This window comes from Hemibagrus wyckioides, linkage group LG07 (assembly GCF_019097595.1).
Source record: "Hemibagrus wyckioides isolate EC202008001 linkage group LG07, SWU_Hwy_1.0, whole genome shotgun sequence".
NCBI lineage: Eukaryota > Metazoa > Chordata > Actinopteri > Siluriformes > Bagridae > Hemibagrus > Hemibagrus wyckioides.
Window position 1 is genome coordinate 11,440,541 of NC_080716.1, and position 16,370 is coordinate 11,456,910.

General features: G+C 38.2%; 1 protein-coding gene across 2 annotated transcripts in view; it reads right to left on the reverse strand.

Annotated features, from left to right (window-relative positions):
* The window catches only part of myom1b (myomesin 1b), a 28,962-nt gene that overhangs the window by 8,312 nt on the left and 4,280 nt on the right, over positions 1 to 16,370 (reverse strand). Inside the window, exons 4-23 of one of the 2 annotated variants that reach the window (XM_058395792.1) lie at positions 15,949 to 16,123; positions 14,726 to 14,883; positions 14,005 to 14,097; positions 13,193 to 13,281; positions 12,900 to 12,944; positions 12,721 to 12,744; positions 10,350 to 10,508; positions 10,076 to 10,237; positions 8,059 to 8,200; positions 7,529 to 7,725; positions 7,212 to 7,265; positions 6,874 to 6,998; positions 6,589 to 6,772; positions 6,044 to 6,218; positions 5,815 to 5,936; positions 4,384 to 4,401; positions 1,399 to 1,595; positions 1,185 to 1,311; positions 915 to 1,099; positions 67 to 181 (exon numbers count right to left, since the gene is read on the reverse strand). In XM_058395792.1, the coding sequence (XP_058251775.1) occupies positions 67 to 181; positions 915 to 1,099; positions 1,185 to 1,311; positions 1,399 to 1,595; positions 4,384 to 4,401; positions 5,815 to 5,936; positions 6,044 to 6,218; positions 6,589 to 6,772; positions 6,874 to 6,998; positions 7,212 to 7,265; positions 7,529 to 7,725; positions 8,059 to 8,200; positions 10,076 to 10,237; positions 10,350 to 10,508; positions 12,721 to 12,744; positions 12,900 to 12,944; positions 13,193 to 13,281; positions 14,005 to 14,097; positions 14,726 to 14,883; positions 15,949 to 16,123 (2,546 nt within the window). The remainder of the gene's footprint in view (positions 1 to 66; positions 182 to 914; positions 1,100 to 1,184; positions 1,312 to 1,398; positions 1,596 to 4,383; positions 4,402 to 5,814; positions 5,937 to 6,043; positions 6,219 to 6,588; positions 6,773 to 6,873; positions 6,999 to 7,211; positions 7,266 to 7,528; positions 7,726 to 8,058; positions 8,201 to 10,075; positions 10,238 to 10,349; positions 10,509 to 12,720; positions 12,745 to 12,899; positions 12,945 to 13,192; positions 13,282 to 14,004; positions 14,098 to 14,725; positions 14,884 to 15,948; positions 16,124 to 16,370) is intronic. The other variant, XM_058395793.1, reaches the window with a different exon arrangement.

A 16,370-nucleotide genomic window follows, 5' to 3' on the forward strand; every position in this document is an offset into this window, starting at 1 on the left:
TGGGGCTAACATCTGAGAATGACATGCTCACAGATAATTTTGAGGCCCAAACAAATATTTTTGTACCTGGTTTAGTTTCAGCCAGCACTGGTTCTGTTTCTTCAGATGCTTTGCCCACACCAGCTTTGTTCTGAGCGCGTACACGGAAAACGTACGGCACTCCCTCTATCAGGTCCTTGATCTGGAAACAGGAAGTAAAACCATTAGTCAACTTGCTCTTATACACACTATTTACACAGGAGTTCCCAAGCTATGGGGTCAAGAAAATACCTCAACATCTCCTCTTGTTTTTGTTCATTTAACTTTAACAGATTTTGTATGCTAATATTTTGAAGTCACATTCAGATAAGGCACAGGGGAATATGTTATTGCAGTATTTTCACTACCCTGACACACATCACTAGCTCAGGAATAAAACTGGACACATTTGCTCATTATTATTCCTCTGCAATGCTTGTCAGTCAAATTTACATACTATTCTAGGTTGTCAATGAATAATAACACTAACTGGATTTCCTATTATAATTACTGTTTGAATTTCTAAAAACTCATGTACAGTTCAAACCTTCTGAAAAAGTCTGTTTTGCATACCAGTCTTCTGCATTTTTTAGCTTATTAAATACTTTTGAATGTAAAGTCAAAGTCAAGGCCATGACACCCACAATGGTGGAGGAATGTTTTAAAGACAGCCAGATGTCGTCAGTCTGTTTAATGCTGCTGTAGATGAAATTGCTGAATTTTACGGTTGGAAACCAATTGGGAACAGGGATGTTTTCAGCTTTGATATGCTGTCTGGTGGATGTAACTGTTAAATCTTTGGGATGTACATCAGTGTGAGAACAATGCCCCTTGGGTACATTTCAAGGCTACTTCACTTAACATTTCAAACCTCTAGCACACACAGACAGACAGACCTTCATGTATGTCTTGCTTGTAGCTTTCTCATTGACTCCCCTCCATTTCTCGAAATCTGCATCAGCCTCCTTGATGTCAATGTAATAGCCATTGACCTCATCACGACCAATGTACACTGGTGGTTTCCAGAGCAACACCAAAGAATCCTTACGTACTTCCAGCACTTGGAGATCATGTGGGGGACCTGTGTATAAGCAGATTCATGAAAATTCACTTCAACACAAGATGATAAATGAAATGTCATCAAATTCTCCCTCATACACACACACCTGGCACAGCAATGGTCCACTCTTCACATTTAAAGGTCTGACTAGGCAGAGATGGCAATCCAACTCCAGCCATGTTTGCAGCACGAACCTGGAACTGGTAGAGCATGTTCTCCTTTAACTCAGAGACCTGTGGAGAAATTAAAGAGAGAATTAGGATTCAATCACTGTATTTTAATGTTTGGTCTTAAATCCAAGAGAACATCAATAAACATACCCTATAGGCTCTCTCACTGACTGCCTTAATGTTAGCCTCATGCCATTTTCCAGGTACTCCACCGATGACCTCACGGTAATCCACAAAATACCCGGTGATATCAGCACCACCAATGAATGTCGGCTGCTTCCAGGCTAGTACCATAGAATCCCTTACACTCTCCAACACGGAAATGCCAAAGGGTGGAGCAGGGGAGGCTGGGTTAATAAAGGACTAAAGTTAGGATTTGAGAGGATGATCAAGATTCATTCGAGTAAAAGACTGACACCTTAGCCTAGGCAGATGAACATAAGATTCTCTTGAGGAAGTATTTTAGTCAGACATATAGACAGTGTGGAGGTTTTGATATGTATCATATATTATTTCTTAAGTTACAATAATAAGGATTTTATTCTTTGTCCAAACTTATTATTTATTCAAAGACCAGTAATCCAATTTGGTTAAGCAACCAACATAATGATACCTTTTCTAAAGGGTAGTGAATGTCACAGTTAACTCATAGCAATAATTTGTTTTCCCTACTTAATATAGTACAGTGAAATGAGTGGTAAACCATCAGGACCATTTTTATTAAGTAGTAAGGGTGGCCAGTGCACTGCGAGCTGGAGGTGACAAGAAAACGTCTCTAAATGTGCAAGAAAGCTGTTATAATCAAGGGTTTAGCAAAATAAAAATACTAACTACAAAATACTACACAGTCAAACTTACCTTTGGACAACATTTAGTTATATGCTCCATTACAACATACAATATAAATTGTTGGCTAATTGCTGTGCGGGAAAAAAAGCACCAATCCCTATAGTAACAATACAAAACACAGTATTTCATGTAAAGTGCTTGAAATATGATGATATATGGAAAAACGTCAGCAAGCAATACTTAACCCATTAAATCTTGGCAGTTAATAATTGTAAATCATAGTAACTCCTGTGAATAATTCAGTAAATAACAGTCATAACATTAAAACCACTGACAGGTTAAGTGAATAACACAGATTTTCTCATTACAGTGGAAAGTAGGATATATAAGGCAGCAAGTGAACAGTCAGTTTTAGAAGATGATGTGTTGTGAACAGGAAAAATGTAGGTGTAAGGATGTGATTGACTATGACAAGGGTCAAATTGTGATGGATAGACGACTGAGTCAGAACATCTCCAAAACAGCCGGTCTTGTACCCGGTATGCAATAGTTAGTACCTACTAAAAGTGGTCCGAGGAAGGATAACCGGTGAACCAGTGACAAGATCATGGACACCCAAGGATCACTAATGCACAAGGGGAGTGACGGGTAGGTTCTCTGGTCCCACAGTAAAGCTGCCTATGATATAAAGGTGCCAGAACACAATGTGCACCACAGCTTGCTGTATATAGGGCTATGTAAACAGGTCAGAGTGCCCAGGCTGCCCACTGTCCACTGCCTAAAGTGCCACATGAGCATCAGTACTGGACCATGGAACAATGAAGCAGGAAGCAGGTGTCCTATTCTGATGAATCAAGTTTTTATTTTTTATTTTTTTTGCTTAAATGGATGGATGTGTGTTGCTTACCTGGGGAAGAGATTGTTATGCAGTGTTGTGCATTGTGCAGTGCTCTGCTGGGGAAACCTAGGGTCCTGGCATTCATGTGGATGTTACTTTGACATGTACCACCTACCTAAGCATTGTTGGAGACTAAGTACAAATTTTTATTGCACTGGTATTCCCTAAAGGCAGTGTCCTCTTTGAGCAAGATAATGCACACTGCATTGTTCAGGAATGGTTTCAGGAACAATACAAAGAGTTCAATTCCCAATTCCACAGATATCAGTTTGATTGAGCATCTGTAGGATGTACAGGACATACAAGTCCAATCCATTGAGACCCTAACCTCACGACTTACAGGAATTAAAGGATCTGTTGCTTCTGTTTTGGTGCCAGATTCAGTATCACACTTTCAGAGACCTTGTGCAGTCCATGCCTCTAGGGGGACCTACATAATATTAGGCAGGTGGTTTTAATGTTATGACTGATTGGAGTAAGGAGTATATTGCCAAGTAATATTAACTGGAAAATGTGACAAAGGTGAAGAATGGCATTCTAACGTGACATGAAACCAACATAAAACATTCTGTCTATATCATATATTGCTATGACCTTATGACCTTTAAGGAAGGTGTTCAAAACAAAAGTAATATTTAAAGCAGTACAATATATATTCAAATTCATTTGTGAAAACATATGAAGAAATAAAACAAGCAATACAAAGAAAAAAGACATTTCAGCTCTGAAGACACGTGGTCATCCATCAAGACAGTACTGAGTGGAAGTTCACTCTCACTTCATCTCCTCACCTGAACCTCTGCGCCCATTTCCATTTTCTTTTTTTCTCTCTTGCTCCGAAGAAGAGTCTATTGAGGACTTACGTTTTTCCAGCACTTCAGTTGCTGGTTTGGTTATGGATTGCATTACTCTACTATCAGCAGAGGGAGAGGGAACCTGCTCATCCATGGGCCTTGAAGTGTTTGTGTTAGTGTCTGAATTGGTACCAGGTTCATCTTTTGATTTAGTGACTGAATTGTTTCCAAGTGCAGTGCCCATTGTAATGTCTAAATTGGTGCCAGGTTCAAGTACTAATTTGGTGATTGAATTTGCGTCATGTTTAGAGCCTATTTTGTTCTTTAAATTACTGCAAGATTCTTTGGCCACTTCGTTGTTCGAACCGGTGCCACTTTTCCTGGCCGTTTTGGGGTCTGAATTGGTACCAGATTGAGGATCAAACTCACAGCTGGGTTCAGGAGCCCAGGTTACACTACATCTCTTCCCCACTTTGCCTTTACTTAGTGCACTAGGAGGACTCTGAGGGCCTGCACTATTAGCCCTCTCGCTAACACTAGCTAGGGAAGTTAGCGGTGTGGTAGCAGGGGAGCCAGGGGGCACATGCCTGCCCTCCTTGCCTGGCCTGTGCTGGGTTAGTCCAACTGTGTTACCCCCTGACTCCAGAAACACACCATGAGGAATACCGCCCCCTAAAGTAGTTAGCCAGGAACAGCAAGAGAAAAAACAAAAAATGAACTCAGTAGAAGTCACAGAAATGAACACATTAACTCAAGCTGCTTTATACAAACAGTAGTTCTGCATGCACATTCATATGTAGTGTTTTTACTTGTTTTTAATATTCTTTTTTTTCAGCATACATGCACAGCATATTCTTGTCAATATTACTGTAAACACAACACTATTAACAACACTATTAACAACACTATTAACATAGCTCACTGAACATAATCTGTTACAACTTAGAAGAAAAAGCGTTAATCTAAAGAAAGACAGAACAACACAAAGTCTTCATTTGTCCAAAAAAATGAAGACAAGATGGCTGAGGAGTGACATCTGATAGCGAACCAGAAGAGAATAGCAGAACGCAGTTAGCAAAAAAGAGAAGGAAAATGAAAGGAGTGGAGAATGAGTGAATGATGCTAGACTGAGCAGACAGACTGACAGAGAGAAGTCTGGAGAAAGGAATTGAGTTCATGCAGATAAGTATGATGCTTTGTGCCATCCTTGATGAAAAGGCACAGAGTTGTTTGGCAACAAAACTGAATGATTTCTCCACTTTTCAACTTATCTTAATTAGACTACATGAAGTTTATTTCAATAAATCAAATAGAATGCAAGTTAATAAGAAAGATAATGGATTTTGTTTTTGTTTTTTTTTGAAAATTAACATCCATGTTTTGTGAGGTAGCTGATACTTTGTTTTAATATTATAAAGATGTTCAATATCTGTATCTAGACATAGACCAATGGATTATCTTCAAACAAAAGATGAAATAAATAGACAGAAATCATAATCCTGTTGCCATGTGTGTTTCACAAGGGTACACTAATCATGCACTTCAGCACAAAGCCACACACAGTTGCTAAGTGGGTTTGTTAAGAGGAGCATTATGGGTAAAGGAAAAGAGGTAGAGATGTGCTATAGTGGAGCGAAAGGATGCGTGTGCTGGAGAGTGGAAAGGTTGAACAGAGGGTGTATGTGAGTACAGGTGAACTGGTTTTGTAGTCACCACTACGTTGGATCACATAGGACCCAATCTAGAGGAAATCTACAAGTCCTAACCCCACCTTCTGGGAGAATCATGGACAGGGCTGCAGGGTAGGTGGAGGTGGCTGCACAGTGCAGTTGAAAACGTGAGAAGTTAAAGAGTGGAACAATGGTGCGGAGCATAAAAGGAGCAGATCTGCTGAGTGTACAGAGCTGCAAACATGTTCATGGAAAGATGAACACAAGCAAATGTATTGGAAAGTCGTGGAGTCATATTGACCTCCAGAAAACAAGAAGACTTTTCCCCCTTAGATAATGCAATATAATCTTTGCCATAGGAAGTATCAAAATTAACATAACTTTTAAAGCTAATCTGTAACCGACATTGACTCACCAATAGCAGCTTTAACTTCAATAGCCTCAGACTCCTGAGAGAAATCACTGATTCCGGCAGCATTAACTGCCCTCACACGGAAAACATACTTTCCACCTGTTGTCAAGCCATGACATACAAATCTATGGATGAAAAGACAGGGGACTGTGTATGAAAATCCTGTGTGTAAAATATATACACATGTGTGTCTTAGTGTGTGTGCGCATGTCTGTGAATCTGGGAAATTTACCTAGTGCCTTTGACAGGCTTATTATTGCAGGGGTCCCAAGCATTGCTTCCAACAATGCTGGTCTCAATGTAGTAGCCCACCAGCTCTTTAGCTTCTCGTGATGCCTCCCATGAAACTACGACAGACGTGTCTGTGTTTCGGGTGGGGACTACACGGCCTGGGGCAGATGGAATATCTGGAGAGTGGAAGATGTGGAACTGTTAAACTAATATTTATTATATTAAAGCTTATTTTTCATTTCTATCAAAGAAATAACAATATGAATAGGAATAATAGAAAAAAAACAAATAAAAAATTATTATGAATGTTAAGACTGCCTACAATTTCAAATGAACAGAGTATGTGCATGCAATGCATTTTGTTAAAATGTAAAAACTAGTCTTGCATGTTTATTCACTGCTTGATATCCATCCATCCATCCATCCATCCATCTATTTATCCATTCATCTATGGACCCATTTAATCTTATTGTAAAGTTAAGAACAATGTTAATTCTAACATTATCAGAAGTGTTATAACAATGTTACAAGTAACAGCTGTTTTACCCAGTTTATCTCCCACTTGAGTAGGCTCTGTGGGGTCTGAAGGTTCACCAACGCCGGCAGAGTTGCAGCAGCGGACACGGAAGCAGTAAGACTTTCCCTCAGACAGGTCAAACAGAGCAAAACGTGGAGACTTTACTGGAAGCTCGGTGTTCACACGCTGCCAGCTGTCTGTCCCAGACACACACTATAAAATGCACACATTTACACTTTTAGTTACTAATATCAACAATAAAATACAGTGTAGTGCATCTTAAATGGGAGTATACAGTTGTACGGATTTTGGACCTTCTCAACGTAGTACATGACACCCTCGTATCCCTTGTCTCCAGGGGGCTTCCAGCTCAGCACCACATAGTTTTTGGTGGCTTCAATAACTGTGAGATCACGAGGTTTGCCAGGAACCACACCTTCTAAAAGAGCCAGAATAGTCGAGAAATGTCACTCAATCTTATTGATGTGTGTTTACTTTAAATACACTCAAAAATCTATATTATAGAATTATATCATATTCAGAAAGAATATTGCTATGACATGCTAGGCCTTGAATGTAACGGTAGCACTATCTAACTCCACTAGACACTGATCTGTCCTCATACGTGTCTCTACAAAGTGCTTCTTCTTACCTACAGGCTCTTCCTCAGTTACGATGATCTGGCCAGTCCAAGGTGCAGAGGCTCCTTCAATCAGTAAATGAGAGAGAGTGAGAGAGAGAGAGAGAGAGAGAGAGAGAGAATGAATTTTTTTAATACTGATATTCCAGATTTTTGCATTAACATTGATATTGTAACAAATTAAAGCCTTTCTGTAAAATGCACTGTGAAACCTTATTCCAAGAACATCACTGGTATTATCACCAGCAAGCCACACTGTGCTTTACAGTTCTATCAGATTTATAGTACGGTAGCTTAGCTCTTGGAGGTACATGCTAGAATATCCACACCTTTGCGAGCACGGTCAGCAGGGTCCATGGCCGCCACGGGTTCTGACACTCGAGAAGGATGACTCATGCCACACTTATTCACCGCGCGCACACGGAAAATATAGCTGCGGCCTTCAACAAGGCCAGTAACTGGAAAACGGGCGAACTTAACTGGAGTATCATTGCATTGAATCCAGTGAGACGTGCCAACTTCACACCTTGTGAAACCAAGATAATAGTCAGTTGGAGAAGGAAAACTGTTATGGTCCGACAGCAGCAGAAATCTTATATTATACATAATTCTAAACCTTTGCGATCAAGGCCGTTGAAAATGCTATTTTATTCTACAGTATGCATGTATATGGCTAGAATGACAATAATAGCTTTAATAACTTAACTTAAAGCAATAACTTTAGAGGCTGTCGTAACAGTCTTGTCATGAACTGTCTCTTTTGTGTCATATTAGATATTTCTATTTACATAAAGCAAAAATATTGATTTAATGTATATCCCTCCATTGCCATTTTTTTTAAATGTTTAGACATACGTACCTGTCTACAAAGTAGCCCAAAATGGCACTACCTCCATCCACAGCAGGCTGTTTCCATGTAACAATGACATAATCTTTATTAGCTTCTTGACAAAACACATCCAGAGGAGCACCAGGAGCGCCTGCAACCTCTGCGTCACTATCTATAACACACCAAGTCACACAGGTCAGTTATCACTTTGAACAATTTCATAAATGCCCATGATCAAGTAAAATTCATGTCAACTGTATAAACTCCTGTTTGCTTGAACATATTTGCTAAATTTGCTCATCTCAATCTTGATTTAATTATTGAATTATTACTATATAAGTTATTACTATATATGCTATATTGGTGAATTATTACTATATATGTTGACTTAACTCTGGTGATTTTACTTTGTGACAACGTGATGTTCCTTTAAAACTATTGTTGGAGATGTAGTATAATATTACACTGTACAATAATATGTGGTACTGAAATCCTTGTACTGTAGGCTTAACAAAATTTTAAAAGGACATTCCCCTCTAAGGTTCTGCTCCTTAACATGAGCTGTTGCACGCTTTCAGCAGATAGGTATAAAATTAGAACGAAACCTGAGACCTGGGAGAGCCTCAAGCCCACACTCATAAACACATGGTCTATCACTCCACACAATGTTTAATTCATTGCTTTATGATTATTTGATGCCCAGGTTGTACACAACTTTCCACGAGTCATGTGTACATGCTCCTCTTTATGTTTAATAGTATGGGCTTAAGAACTGAACCAAAACTTTGATACCTACAGTGGAACAAACCAAAGACAGGCCAAGTCTGCATTTAATCTGAGATTTTGGACTAATATGAGGTCATGGTGTTAAATGGGAGTCAACAAAGAGCTTGCCATCAATTTTTCCACAGCTGCATGAGCCATTGTGTGTGTGTGTGTCTGTGTGTGTGTGTGTGTCTGTGTGTGTGTGTTGGGAAGGGGGGGGGTGTTATGGTTGTATGATCTAAATTTGATATGTCCATTGAGAGCAGATAGATTACACCCATTTGTATGACATTGACATAGGAGTCACAACTCAGATAAAAACACAATGTCATTAGCATTAAACATAAAAATAAACTCACACTGTACTATATATACACAGCCACAATACGGTCTAAAGCACACACTATATTTTACAACTTGAATATATACCTTACATGCCAAATGTATAGAAGCAAGCTGATGCAAAGGTGTTGAAAACCTATCAAGGTGTCAAGGTAGTCAAAGAGTAAAAGTATGTACCTATGCACAGAAAAGAAACTGCCATTACTCAAGATCTCAAGACTCAAGACCACCAACGTCACAGTGTTAAACATAACTATATCCATGCTCAGTGATTATTAGCCCATAGAACTTGTATCTTTATGCAAAAGGATAGCATGAAACACTACAAACAAACACTAATTTTCCACCTCAGTGGTCCAACTATGCACCCATACTATGGATATTGGACTTGGACAATGCATAGTGTTAACATGTTTGAGGATATAGCCTTCTTTAATTGACCTTTATCTACCTAGACAAAAAGGAACCATATATGTTCATTGTCATCAGCACATAATTCAACACACTTGTTCCACCAGATCTAATCCAGTGTTTGCTTGTCTTAAGCGTTTGCCATAAATATACCCTGGACTTTGAGAACTCAGATTTCAGTCAATCAGGATTAGCAACATAGCTTCTAGTACTACCATACTGAGCACTGGTCCACCTCAAGGTTGTATATGTGTGCTTAGACCACTACTGTTCACACTTGACAACTGAATACAGTTCATTCTAGTTCATGTGATATAAATATGTTGATAACTCAATGGCTGTGGATTGCTGGGTTTCAGTAGATTGTAGCATAATTGCTAACAAAACAGTATGTCTTGTGAGGTGATTGTTGATTGTGAGGAAAGGACAACTGCATCTCAATTTCAGAGAAAACTACCTTCAATACTATCTACTCTGGAAATGTTGTATGCTAATCATCCCTATCCTCCTGTATTAGGCTAAACATTACCTCGGACAAAGACGTAAGCTGAGTGTGTCTCATAGCCAGACTTTGTGATGACACGAAGAGTGTAAAGCCCCTCATCTTCTTTATTCAGGTGTGTGAGTGTAAGCGTAGCTCTGTCTCCACTCCAGTGCATCTGAACCCACTTAGATGGCACCAGCAACTTATCTATCACATACACAAATGAACAGTAGTAAACAGTAATAGATTAAAGCATTCAACTAATCTGTAATCCTAAAACTAAAACTGATAATTGATCAGTGAATGTCTGTTCACTCACCATCTCTGTACCACTCAATCTCAGGCTGGAAGCGTTGCAGTGTTGGGTAAATGATAACAGAGCAGCCCAGACTCATCGTCTCACCCTCACATCCAAAAGACACACCAAACTTCTCTACAATATGTGTTTCAAAAGTGATTCCGTACTCCAGGCAGGGCACTAAGACACACAAATTAATAATTTAAACAGATTGCCTTACAGATATTGAGATCCACAGAATAGAACACTGATAGGTGAGAGAGTGCTCCACATCAGACTTGGTGAATGTTACCTGTGCAAAAGTGACATTTAAATTAGGTTAAATATTGCACAATGAAGGTTAGGATAAAGATTAGTATCAACAGAAAGTAAAAGATATTTACATGAAAGACATTTATATGAATTCAGTCTTCATGGCTCTCAGTAGAGTTTAAATAGACATCGCTTTATTTAATCAGTGTATTCTGATAATTTACTGTAATTTTTAAATAATGACCTAAACAACAGCTCTCCACAGCATAATCAAACTTCAAATAATAAAGAAACACTAAAGGAAAAGCTAACAATAAATTTATTTAATTAAACTAATTAGACTAATTAAACTAAATAGCATGCTGACACAGTGAGAAGCATTGCTGCCTCACAGCTCCGGGTCCCTAGTTCTGTCCTAAGCTTGAATTACTTTATGGCTACATGTTCTCCTTGTATATGCATGTATCTGCATCTGCTGGCCTTTGCATTGCATTGCTTCCTGGAGATATTAGTCATATGCAATTCAATTAAATTCAATTTTATTTGTATAGCGCTTTTAACAATGGACCTCGTCTCAAAGCAGCTTTATAGACATATGTTATCATTGTTGTTGTTGTTCTTTTGGCTGCTCCCTGTATGGGGTCACCGCAGTGGATCATCTGGTCTGCGTATTTTGATTTGGCACAGGTTTTATGATGGGTGTCCTTCAGCTTTAGAGAAATCATATAATAAAAAAGAAAACATAAAAATTACAATGTTATGTATCCTTAATGAGCAGGCCTGCAATTAATATGTATCCTTAATGAGCAGGCCTGAGACAACCGTGGCAAGGAAAAACTCCCTGAAATGAGAGGAACCGGACTCAAAAGGGAACCCATCCTCATGTGGGCCTGGACAGTAAACAATAATAATACATGTAATAATATAATATAATAATGTCCTTTATTCAACTGTGGAGTTGTACAACCAAGAGCTCCTGAGCAACATATAGGTCAGTGTAATTTCTGAGTTCCTTATAAACTTAATACTAATTCCTACTAAAGTCAAATGTTCACTGATGAAGACCTAAATGTGTATGTCGTCTTACATATTCCATAGAAAAAGGAGGATGCACGAGGAGAATTTGTGATATCAAGTCGACAGAAATGAATACAATTTAAAAACTGTCTGCAGATATTCATAATCATATAGTAGACCATTTTTACATACTGGAGAACAGAATACACCAATTAAATAACAAAATAACCCAAGAACACAGATTCTTTTAAATAGTGTTTTTACTTTTGCTCTCTACGTTGTATTTTAGCTAGCTGGCTAGCTAGCTAGTGTTAGCAGGTTAGCTGCATCTGTCAGCTGTGGAGATGTGCAGAGCCTCAGAGAAAGCCCCTTCATTCATTCTGTGATCTGACCCTGAGCACCACAACATGAGATTACAGTGGAGCAATGTTTTTTTCCTTCAACCAAAGATTTATATATTTTTTCTAGTTAGCATGATGTGCCAAGTTTATAATGTAGGTTATGGGTTATTTGTGATTGTGTAGAATGAGCACAGCTACACCATAGCATGTGTAAAGCACAGGCACTGCTGCTTGTTCAGGTCTTCTTAAATACTGAAAGTTAACTATCATCTGATGGCAGCTGAAAGATTTTATCTGATGCTCAACTATGTACTCAACAGTTCCTTTATTCTCATAACCCTTCTGTAATATTGAACTAAAACACACAAATGCTTTGGCTGCATGACAAACTGCTCACTATTGTGGTATTACTGTTCAGGCATACTACTTAGTGTGCATTATGTGGATTGTGCCCAGCCTTGAGATTAATCTGTGTGGTGATGAACAGTGCCACAACCAATAGTATGGATTTATTTTTTAACTTGTCAAAGAACTTGTCAAAGCTTTCTTTCTACTGGAGAGTATACAGTTCCAAAATGATACATAATGCAGCTTTTTACAAAATCTGAAAAACATCATTATTTTTGTAGAGACAGAACCAAAACTATCAGCATCTGTAGAATTTCAGCCAACTCCAAGTCTGAAACAAAACTTGGATCGAGACATAGTGACCATGCAATATTGACCAGTGAGGACATGCAGTGCTTAACGAACAGAACACAAAAAACCTTTAACCCGGTTACCTTGAGAGCCGGACCATCTCTTATCTGTACCCAGTACATGGGAAACAAAACAGCTGTTAGCATTAGTAACATTCGCCTTTGACTGACTGCTGTACTTCTCCATCACATAATACACAAAATCTTTAAACCAAACCTTATTCACTTTGGACAAAAATAACACTCAACCATTGGAAACTTACAGAGTCTGGGAGCTGGGAGAGACTCATCAACTTCACCTTTGAATCCTAAATATTAAACAAATTAGAAGAAATCTTATTAGAAGAAATGTCAACGATTTCTTTTCCAAAATATCTTTAAATAAAATGCTATACATAAAAATGGAAAGTACTGTTTGTAAAATTGGGTTGATTGATTTTCTACATTTATACATTTACCTCAGGACATGATAAATGTTTGATAAAGCTACATTTACAATCATTAATAAGCATAGAGAAGGTATCATTAGATAACAAGAAGCCCATTTTTGACATACTTTTTACCACGACAGAGGCAAAAGCTGAAAGTTCGCCCTTGCTGTTCATGGCAGACACACGATACTGGGCCGTGTCATCAAAGTCACATCTACAATGACAGAAAGACATGTGACATTTACACACAGACAGCACCGTGACATGGACCTCTAGCACACAAGAATTAATGCACAGTAATTCATTGAGGACTCTGTATGCCTGCCATGTATCTCTACAAAGTTCAGTAGTTCCCAAATTAATGTTCAAGGACAAAAATAGACCTCATGTAATGATATCACCACACCAGGGTCAGATAAATTACCAGCACTGTAATCTATCATGTAACCTATGAACTATGGTTTCATTTTATCTAGAATGTAAGAGTATGAAAGCTGAATATAGTGTAAGTACATTTCTATCCTCATCCTCATTATTCCTTGTGTATTTGTAGACGAGTGTGTTGACTTGTACGTGAGACAAAGAGATAGATACCAAGGGTAAGAGGGAAGGAATGTCAATGATGCATGGCTTTTTTTAGGTGTCCCTTAGGTTACGGCCAACTGACAAAGGAAGGTTTGGATCACGTATCAGCATTTGCATGAACTTTGAACTATGTAGGGCTCTGATTATAGCTTGGACAAAAAGCAATTTAGATAACTATATTTCACAAATGGTATTTTTTTGTCAGTTTGCTCCAGTTTCATGTTGGGAGAGATTCAGTCTTCTGTGTTTTATGATCTGTACATATTTAGGACGTAACATGACTGTAACTAATTATATATATATATATGTAACTAACTAACTATATATATATGCGGGGTATGAGTGTGATTACCTGTTAATCTCCAGGGAGTGGACATTGTAGCTGCTTATTATTTTGTACTTTCCTTGATGAGCCATTGGGTCAATACTAACATTGTTCTTGTACCTGATTGATAAGGGTGGCATGGAAGAAAAAAATCAAGATAGAGAGAAGAGATGGAGAAGTATGTTGAAAATCAGAGGCACTAAGAATTTAAAGTATTAGAATGAAATCATGCTGAAAAAACGAGTGACAGTTGAACAAGTATAAATCTAAGCTGTTAATCTTTGGAAGTTGAAATACCTTGAAACTAGTCTGATTTAGGTAGTATTTTTTATTTATATTTTCATTGTAGATAACAATAAACCAAGTATAAGGCAATTAAACCCATTTCTAGATATTTATATACTCATTTCAATAATCTAAATTATCTTTTTTATTCTATTTATTCTACTCTTCTGTTCTATTATCAGATTTTTTACAAAATATTTTTTGCGTTCTAGTATTTTTCTATATGTTTAGCAAGATTATCTGCCAAATGTATTAAAAAAATGTAATTTTTATTTATTGTTAACCTTGTAAAAAATAAAATACTAGCTAACAGTTATCATATTGTTATTGCTATCATTTTATTTATCATTCCTCAGTAGACTAATTATATGGAACTCTTTCTAGTTAGGACATGCCACTGTTAAAAGATCATCAAAAGCTGCTAATGGTGTGTGTGTGTGTGTGTGTGTGTGTGTCTTCTCACCACACGATCCGGGGCTCGGGCCATCCTGTAACCGTGCAGTGCAGCCGCACACACTGTTTTTCCCACACAGTGTGTGAGCGGGGCTTGATCACAAACTCCGGTGAATGCATCAGGTTATCCTCGTTCAGACGCTTGTGGTACTCTTCGTTGTCATGGATCTATAGGCATGTGGTCACACACAGGCTTCATATACAGCAAAAACAGTGTTTGGTTTTGTATTGTGTTTAGAAATGCCAACATTTCTGCCATGCACCTTATACTCTTACTATCGTTGCTATGCAGCATGCAACATGTTCACATTCCACAAACACGTAAAACTTTAACAGACAATCATCATGCTTGTTTATTGTATATCTGTCTGCAGTATAATTGACTTGCTAATTTGACTAGGCTTTGCTTTCATGTGGATACAGCAGTTTTCATCATTATATGAAACCTGATTCTCATTTGGACTTCCTTCATTTTACAACATCATTCATAGCATTAACACACACGCCAGAGACATCAATACAGTCTCTTAAGAAACCTCAGGCATCTGGCACAAGGGTTGCATGGATTATTGACTCTGCTAATTTGAATGCAGTTATGATCTCTCTCTCTCTCTCTCTCTCTCTCTCTCTCTGTCTCATGATGATGAGTCTTGTCACAGGCTGAGATTAAAGTGTTCAGTGAGTGGAGACAGCAGAAGGTTCGAGTACAGTGACACACACCTTCAGCTAAAACAATTAACAGTTCATTTCACCATATTCCTTTCTCAATGAAACTGCTATGCTATAATTAGCATGAAACATCATTACCTACAGTATCTATCCCGTTCATTTTCGAGAGAATAGCACTTATCAAGTTTAAATAGAAACAAATGCATGATTCGAGGGCATGAAACAACATGTAACCAAAGCTGTACTACTGACACTTTCATGTAGTTCAGCTATGGCACCAAAATGAGCAGTGATTTCAGGAAAAATAATGAATTAGCTACATGGATGCAAAGCTCTCAACCACTAGTCTCCGATTTACATGTACCCACTACCTAAGACCCAAGTCACTAAGACTTCCATTGTTAGGCATTCATCAGAATATTAAATATATTATCAGCTATCAGTGTAGTACTGTTTAAATCACATTTATTGTAATGTTCCTTCTATCTATATCACACTTAGTTAATAAATGCAATACAGATCTAAAACAAAGGATGATTGAACACGCTCCTGATCTGCACTGACCCTCTTGTTGAGGGAAATGCGTTCTGCAGACTCCCTCATGACGGTTCTGCGAGACTTGTGTTCCACACGTTCCATCTCCACCCCACTGGTGAAGAGGTCCCTGCGTGCCAGGTAACCAGCAGTCTGTTTAGCCTGAGCCTCTTCAGTGTTTGACAGACCACTTGCAAACTCCTGACTTGGGTGGAGAAGGTGAGGGTGGAGGAGTAGGTGTAGATTGGGATGTCATTATCATAACAGAAGCAGAAATACTCTTATATACATAAAAAAACATTTTTTAAACGTACAATTACAAGTGTAGCTGGTTTTCCAGGTAATATTCAAGTTAAAAGGAGGACAGCATTCCCAAATGCACTGTAATCAATATTGTATCTGTGCCTGGAAAACCGGTATCAACAGATACCCTTGATTACTGAAGTCTAATA